The sequence below is a fragment of the Bombyx mandarina genome, chromosome 17, assembly GCF_030267445.1.
Source record: "Bombyx mandarina strain Sakado chromosome 17, ASM3026744v2".
In the NCBI taxonomy this organism is placed as follows: Eukaryota; Metazoa; Arthropoda; class Insecta; order Lepidoptera; family Bombycidae; genus Bombyx; species Bombyx mandarina.
The window spans coordinates 12,406,698-12,415,503 of NC_143223.1; the positions used below are offsets into that span (position 1 = coordinate 12,406,698).

At 38.8% G+C, this 8,806-nt stretch overlaps 1 protein-coding gene across 1 annotated transcript; it reads left to right on the forward strand.

Annotated features, from left to right (window-relative positions):
• Positions 1-2,048: 2,048 nt before the first annotated feature.
• Positions 2,049-8,161, forward strand: Polr3E (RNA polymerase III subunit E). Its single transcript, XM_028182236.2, has 8 exons — positions 2,049-2,230; positions 2,330-2,548; positions 2,697-2,856; positions 3,693-3,808; positions 4,461-4,601; positions 5,215-5,386; positions 5,744-5,943; positions 6,281-8,161. Exons 1-8 carry the CDS (start codon positions 2,201-2,203, stop codon positions 6,716-6,718), a joined length of 1,476 nt encoding a protein of 491 aa, XP_028038037.2. The 5' UTR covers positions 2,049-2,200; the 3' UTR covers positions 6,719-8,161.
• Positions 8,162-8,806: the final 645 nt, after the last annotated feature.

Genomic DNA, 8,806 nt, shown 5'->3' on the forward strand with positions numbered 1-8,806 from the left:
TATCCGCGAATAAGATTCTTATAGAAGAGCAGTTTGGGTTCCGCGCCAGACACTCGTGCGTCCATCAAGTGCACCGCCTCACGGAGCACATCTTACTAGGGCTGAATAGGCGGAAACCCATTCCGACAGGAGCCCTCTTCTTCGATATAGCGAAGGCGTTCGACAAAGTCTGGCACAACGGTTTGATATACAAACTGTATAACATGGGAGTGCCAGACAGACTCGTGCTCATCATACGAGACTACTTGTCGAACCGTTCGTTCCGATATCGAGTCGAGGGAACGCGTTCCCGCCCCCGTCACGTCACAGCCGGAGTCCCGCAAGGCTCCGCCCTCTCCCTGTTACTATTCAGTTTGTATATCAATGATATAACCCGGTCTCCGGAGACCCATCTGGCGCTCTTCGCCGATGACACCGCCATATACTACTCGTGTAGGAAGAAGGCGTTGCTTCATCGACGACTTCAGACCGCAGCGACCACCATGGGACAGTGGTTTCGGAAGTGGCGCATCGACATCAACCCCACGAAAAGCACAGCAGTGCTCTTCAAAAGGGGTCGCCCTCCGAACACCACGTTGAGCATCCCTCTCCCGTCTAGGCACGTCGACACATCCGCCTCCGCCATTCGCCCAATCACGATGTTCGACTAGCTCATACCGTGGGCCCCGAAGGTCAAATATTTAGGCGTCACCCTCGACCGAAGGATGACATTCCGCCCTCATATTAAGACGGTACGCGACCGTGCCGCCTTCATTCTAGGACGTCTCTAACCGATGATATGTAGGCGAAGTAAAATGTCCCTTAGAAATAAGGTGACACTCTACAAAACTTGCATACGCCCCGTCATGACCTATGCAAGTGTAGTGTTCGCACACGCGGCCCGCACTCACTTAAAATCCTTCCAAATTATTCAATCCCGTTTTTGCAGGATAGCCGCCGGAGCCCCGTGGTTCGTCAGGAACGTCGACCTCCATGACGACCTGGACTTAAGAGTCCATCAGTAAGTATCTACAGTCGGCGTCAATGCGCCACTTCGATAAAGCGGCACGACACGAGAACCCTCTCATCGTGGCCGCCGGTAACTACATTCCCGATCCTGCGGACAGAATGGAAAGCAGTCGACGTCGCCCAAAACACGTCATCTCGGATCCTCCCGATCCACTAACGGTGCTTCTAGGTACTTCAAGCACCGGTCACCGTTCTCGTCGAACCCGTCGCTTGTGACGAAGGACTCGACGAGTAAATTAACTCTCAGACACAGCCCACTGAGTTTCTCGCCGGATCTTCTCAGTGGGTCGCGTTTCCGATCCGGTGGTAAATTCTGCGAAGCACGACTCTTGCTAGGGTTCGTGTTAGCATCGTCGTCAGGTTTGAGCCCCGTGAGCTCACCTACTAGTTAAGGTTCCGCTGGAATAGCCTCTCTAGGCTACCAGCTTAGGTAGAAAAAAAAAAAAAAGAAAAAAACCAATTTAGGTCCTAATATTACATTGTAGTCTTTGGATAGTGCTGAACATTTTCACTAAATTACTAATGGAGTGTTAGTCATTGTAGCTGTTTAGAAGTAGGTATGTAATGTTTTGCCCTTAGCGTCAATTTTGACTTCGTTGACATTGACATCTAACTTTACGGCATGCAGCATTCTTGTAAGACACGCTTGCTAGATTGAAAGTTACTTCCATAAGCTTGGGAAAAAACTTATTGTAGAAATGTAGTATTTGTCGACTTTCATTGCTTGAATTTGTTTGTTTAAGAATGAACCACGAGAGAAATGAAATTTAAATTTATAAAAAGCTTTTGTTGAATTATTGGATGTCAAATGTTTATCAATAACAAAATTTTATGCCTCTTTCCGCTAGAAATTAAATTTCTATTAAATTATTCCTAATTCTTAAAAACTTTACCTTAATTTTATTGATCGCAAGTGATACTGGAACTATTTACCCAAGGGTTGCACGATCCACTACAAGAAATCTACGTAGTAGAAGCGCTGTTCAGTTTCAATATCTAAATTAAATTTAAACTTTGAGGAAATTTCATAAACTTAATCTGCCAACCCTAATCTCTCAAAAAATTTCTTCTGCATTGCAAATGTATTGTAAATACATAATTGGATTCATAATGACGTGACCGCAGTTTGCTGATTATTTGAAACAATTTTTGTTATGTTTTAACATTTGTAGTGATTTTAACTTTAACAAAGATGGATGACGACGATCCCGTAGTGCAAGAGGTAACTAACTATGATCTAGTATTCAATAAACGTGGTATTAATTCAGGTTATGTTGACGTCTTTAGATTTATCGCTTTAAAATCGTATATAACGCTTCAGATACCAGTTTATCTATCGAGGACCTTAGCCAAGAATCTGTACATATATCAGTATCCAGCAAGGCCCGCAAATAGGGACTGGAGTGATGTGCAGATCGTGAATGCTGCTCTTAAGCCTAAAAACCAAGTGGTAAGGCTGGAAGTTGGCCTAGACACGAACAGTGATAAGTTCTGTTCTTCCGTTGCTGAACAGATAGCAATAAACACTGATGGACATCAGGTATGCGAATATTCAGTCCTCCATACTACGTATTTACCAAATATTTAAAACTTAATTCATTAATATTTAAGTTTTCATATCCAAATCAGCTAATAGAGACCATGCAATGTCATTTAGAAACAGAATTCTTATTGTTATTTAAATACAGGAATCTTCATGGCATGTAAAAGAGAAAGATAAATCATTTTATTTCAAAAATAGAATGATGGATAAAATAGTGTATGAGAGCAGCCGACCAACAGTTGACACTCGACACTATGCTGTGGCGATATTAGAGGATAAGGAACTACACTGTACTCCTTTACAAGGTAATTTAAAAACATGCACTATAATGTAATAAAAATCAAACCTGCAAAAATTTTAATTTGCGTAATTATTGGTGGTAGGACCTCTTGTGAGTCCGCACGGGTAGGTACCACCGCCCTGCCTATTTCTGCCGTGAAGCAGTAATGCGTTTCGGTTTGAAGGGTGGGGCAGCCGTTGTAACTATACTGAGACCTTAGAACTTATACCTCAGGGTGGGTGGCGTATTTTACGTTGTAGATGTCTATGAGCTCCAGTAACCATTTAACACCAGGTGGGCTGTGAGCTCGTCCACCCACCTAAGCAATAAATAAAAAAGTACATATTCTTGAAAGAGCTCATAGCCCATGTGGTATAAAGTTGTTATTAGAACCCTTAGACACCTTTCAGTTAATTGTGGCTGCCCACTCTTCAAATCGAAACCCATTACTACTTCGCATTACTGCAGAGATAGGCAAGGTGGTAGTATCTAACTTTGCAGGCTCACAACATGCCCTACATAATTAAGCAAATATACTTTAAGCAGGTTTGATTTCTCACACAATGTTATTTTCGTCACCGTAGAACTCAATGATGGATATTTGTTATGTACATTTTTCATTAGAAAAAATGGTACCTACATAATGGTGCATGGATTTGAATCCTAGCACAGTGGCATACTTATGCCAAACTTCTAGAAAATAATACGGTCCCACCTGATGGTGAGTGGTTACCGTCGCCCATGGACTTCAGCAATGCCAGGGGCAGAGCCAAGCCGCTGCCTACCGTTAAATGCTTGCATGCTTGCAGTTGAATTTATTTGTCATTTATTGTTTAGTTAATAATAATTAATTAATTTAAGGTATAATACAAATGAGGCAGTCATACACATATCATGATAAGCAAGATAAACGTAAACAAGAAAAGAGCAAGGCTGATGATCCTGAAGAGGAAGAGAATGAACCTGAACCACAACAGGTTTGTATGGACAATATAAAAAGTTAAAATATAAAACTGAGAAAATTAAATCTCAGTTAGCCATCTTCAAATTGCTGAATTTTTCTAGTATGATTATTCTATTCTAGATATATATTCTAGGTAGATTATTGGATTCTAGTAAGGTATTTAGTACCATATCTAACTAATTAAGGTTGCACTCCTATTAATATTATCTAATATATAAAATTCTCATATAGCAGTATTTGTTGCTAAACACCTCCCAAATGGCACAAAATATTCTTATGAAATTTTGTGTGCATATCAAGTAGGTCTGAGAATCGGCCAACATCTATTCTTCATACCCCTAAATGTCCAAGGGGTGGTCCACCTAAAAATTTTTTTTTTTGAAATAATGTATATGGGAAAGCCACGTTTGCCGGGTCAGCTAGTATTTATGACTATATTTTCATAGTAAATAAGCCTAGTCGTAAATGGGTGGTCATTTCCTGGTGAATCCACTAGCAGCTGCACATGTTACTGCAGTCATCACACATTGCAATGCAATCTATGCTGATAACAAAGAGAATAAAAAGACTGACAAACTGTTCAATGAATTGCATGATAATTTGTCTCTTGGGACTATTTTGGGTTAGGATAGTGGGTACTAATATATTAATAAATTGTTTTTCAGGTGACCGTAAAATTTGCTCGTCAAGAAACAGATGTGGCCAAGAAAGCACGAGAGAAATCTTACGAAACTATAACTCAACGTGTGACTGCAGAGCCTTGGTATGATGCGTTTTGGGTGAATCCAAATACCGATCAAGCTGAAGTGAGTGGTTAAATTTAATGTCAGTGGCATTGGCCTTCTGACTAGTAATTTTTTTCTGTACTTCCTACATTAAATGTCAAACATTACATTATCCTAGGTTACATTAAATGTCAAACATTAACTTGACCTATCAAATTAGTTTTGAAATGAATTGTTTATAATCTAAAAGTAAAGTGAAAAAAATGCCCTGAAAATACCCTGAAATTTGAGTTCATAAATTACCATTTATCAGTATCAATTCAATTGACGATCCGAAGGTTCTTTTCATTGTTTTTTTAGTTGTATGAAGCTTATGAATATGATTCAAATTAAGGCTCAAGGTAGAGTCGTTTTAACAATTGAGCCTGTGAGCTCACATACCTGTTTGTGGGTAGGAAAATATGTAATCACCGGTAAATTAATAAATTTGCAGGTTTAATAAATTTTAATTACATTTTTTATTCATTATGGGAATGAAATATGTTGGATTAACTGTAGTCTCGAGCTAATATGTTTTGATATGTATGTTTTAAGCGTATGTATATGCTATAAGAATCTATTATAAAAAAGTGGAATACAGTAGGTAAATTAACTTTGTTGTTCTGTTAAAATATGCTTGATGAATAAATTGCAGTTGGAACGCCTAAAACTGTTCAGTCAAACTACACTTGATGGCTCAGCCCTAAGTTTGAACGCTCATGAATATATCCGGAATCTCGTACCACCACCGCCTGAAGATGAGGCGGATATAGTTCCCACCAAACGGCCTTCAGTTGTAGAGCAAATTAAGAATTTACTTTTAAATGGTGAGTATATCTATTGGAATTTTATAACACAATATTAATACATAATTTGTTAATTTTTCTTCTACAAATAATATTTGATTGAGTTATATAATTTTGATGTTAAGTTATACATATTACTAAGATTTTCTTGAAACAGGAAGGGATGTAGAAATGCAAAAAAAAATCTATATAAAATAACCTCCATAGTCACTAACCATGAAGCAAATGCCCTGGATAATAAATGAAAGTAGTGTTGTCAGAAGCCAATGATCTACTGAAATGTCAGTTCACCTTATATCACAATACTCATCGAGTACTGTTTGGAAAAACATTAAACTGTATCAGGTTCTTTAAGGTTGTCATTGTTTTTGACCACAGCTAAGTTGATGACATTGAGTGACGTCCGGTCGCTCGTCCGCACGGAGAGTGGCAGCGCCGTGAGTGAGAGCGCCGCAGTGAGCGCGCTGTCCAGTGTGGCGTGCTGCGTGCGCGGCGTGTGGGCGGCGCGCTCCGCCGACCTGTACCCGCGCGCCGGGCCCGCGCCCCCCGCGCTGCTGATAGCCGCCAGGGACCACATAGTGAGTAGTGTTAGTGAGAGGGGTGTGCTCCCCCCACCCCCGCTGCTAGTAGCCGCCAGGGACCACATAGTGAGGCTCTGTACCCCCTGCACTTATGATGAGTAATGATAGTCACAATGACAATTGCGCCTTAAAATAAATCCGGTTATAGACGCGTCATAGCCTGCTGATAAACACTCACATAAGGTGTAAATTTTTTGTTTAGATTCTAAATTAATAATAGAAAAATAGACAGCCTCCGGTACCAAACTAGCAATCTACGCACAATTATAAACACTTTCCCAGATATAATCCATATTTGTATATAGTCTAACAGATTAAAATTTTCATATTTCAGTTGTACCTCTTCACTCAGAACACGTACATCGACCGTCGGAAGGTGACCGCGGCTGTACGCCTGCCGCCCTTAGACGTATTGGAAATAATACGTTCAGTCGCCAAATACAATCCCCGGTACGGCTGGGAGCTGCTCATACCGCCCGACGTGGAGTTCGAGAGGAAATACCCTGACGTCATTCAAAGGCAGAACCTGGCTTGGGAGGCGAAGCAGAGGCAGTTCACCGAAACGTTGATGGGTGAAAATGTACCTAAACGTCAAAGGAAGAAGTCCCAAAGGGATTCGGTGAGCTCGGACACGATGCTCAGCCCGAAGCCGCGGTGTAATAGTGTTAGTGAGGAAGACAGTGAGCGAAAGAGACACAAGAACAAATCCGCTACCGGTAGCGGGAAAAGGACGCGCAATGTGAGTTCGGGCAGTGTTACGGAAGGGACGTGATTTGTGCTCGTTTTAGGTTATCAAATTTATAATATAGGCAGTGCCTCCGTTGTGATATCACTTGTTCTTCATCAAATTAAGTAGGAAAATAGGCCTTATTTATATGACATTGCGTTCGCTTCCCTCATCTTTGATATGTAGGAGAGAGCGTTACTACTTATTTATAAAAATCGTACGTGTCGATCATATGCTACACAAAAATAAATATAGCAATAGCACTTGTTGTATTTTATCGTTTCAAGTTGTTTTGTCACTTATGACGTTTTGGTTTTTATTTGTTTTTTTTATGGCTTAGGTGGGTGGTTACCGTAGCCCATAGACAACTACAACGTAAATGCCACCACACGCCTTGAGATATGAGTTCTAAGGTCTCAGTTTGTACAGTACAACCGCAGCACCGGACTTGACCGCCTTTTCCTTTAGGGCGACTTCAAATGATGTTTATTAGAACTTAAAAGCTGTAGCTTCATTTGAAATTATTAGAAGCTTTTTAAGATAGACTTTAAATAGTTTGCTGGCTCCTGGTACGTCTACCTGCTACACTTTTCTCAATGTGACTGTTGGTCACATTTGGTATTGCTGCATGCAATTGGTATTGCTCTCTCTTGAATGATGACGTCATTGTACAAAATAGTGCCCTATCTCTGTAGAATTAATTTGAAGCCCTTAAATACTTTGTATAGGATACAGTTGTAATTTGTTATTCGTTAATCGGCTGTATTTATGATTAGAGCAAAAACAGGAACCTTGTTTTTATAAAATGACGTAAGTGACAAAAATCCTTCTGAGTCAGCTGTTAATTGTTAAAATGAATCTTAACACCATAACGTTTTTTTTTTTTTTTTTTTTTTTTTTTTTTATTGCCCTTGTAGGCGGACGAGCATACGGCCCACCTGATGGTGAGTGGTTACCGTCGCCCATGGACTTCAGCAATGTATAATAACGTTTGTTGGATGTAATTTATAATAAAATGAACGAAGATAGAAGATTTTTAATTGCGATTAAACCTAATTTCCATACATTTTCTATTTGAGTAATTAAAAATCAGTGTATATTTTAAAGGTCACCGAGACTTCAGTTCAAATGGCCATTAAACAATAGTCCAAACAATATTCATATGAAATATTGTTTATATCATCAAATGAAGAAACTGGTTTAAGAAAACCTTTACCTTCCTTTACCTCTTTCATGAAGATGTCAGTAACGTGAATTAAAAAATTAAAAAAATGTATTCTTCAAAATTGGTTTAGTTGTGATATAGAAATACAGTTCTAATGAAACACTGTGATAGATAATTATCGTCAAGTTAATTACTGATTTAGTTTTTAGTGAGAATTTGGTTTTTTCATAGTTAATCTACATACCGAGTAAAATCATCTCGAGTAACATTTAAGTTTTTTGTAAATTAAATTTCCAAAAATAAGAGCTACTGGAATTTTTAAATTTGTTTTATTAAACTATTGCGTGTTTCATATAGCCTTTAAAACAAAACTTATGGTTTTTGGGTGCCGCTTATAAATTCTTCTTGTCTCTATTTTTCCAACACTCATAGGATATTTATTTATTATATAGGTATTTATATTAGACGAAATTTGGTGAGGTGAACTTAAATAAGGTATCGGATCTATTAAGTTTCTCAAATGACATTGTGATTTGAAAATTTATGAAACTAAAAAGAGACAAACGTATACATCTATCGGATTTAGAATACTTGTAAAGGTTACATGTTACATACATCTTTGTGCTTAGTGCGAATATTTTTAATTTCGCAATCTCCTAGCTAACTCGAACTTGTATGGAGTTGGAGCACCGCCCCTAGCGGCAAACGTAAGGAAGCTATTAAAACTCCATACAAATTTTAGTTTTTTTTTACGCGATCAGTAGAACACTGGTATCGCGTGTGGATTGCAGCCTTGATACGAGACCGGAGTGTGACTAAAATTTTTTTTGTGAACGGGTTTTCGTCGCCATCTTGAATAAAATTATTTTGAGAAAGAATGTTGAAAGTACATGAAGCTTATTGTGTTATTGAATAATATGTGATTATTGTATGATTTTTAATATATTGTTATATTATTATAGCTTGTT

Coding starts and splice junctions, on each gene's coding strand:
- Polr3E (XM_028182236.2), top strand. CDS start 2,201: ATGGATGACGACGATCCCGTAGTGCAAGAG. Junction 3,809..4,460: donor ATGAACCTGAACCACAACAG/GTTTGTATGGAC, acceptor ATTGTTTTTCAG/GTGACCGTAAAATTTGCTCG. Junction 5,944..6,280: donor TAGCCGCCAGGGACCACATA/GTGAGTAGTGTT, acceptor TTCATATTTCAG/TTGTACCTCTTCACTCAGAA.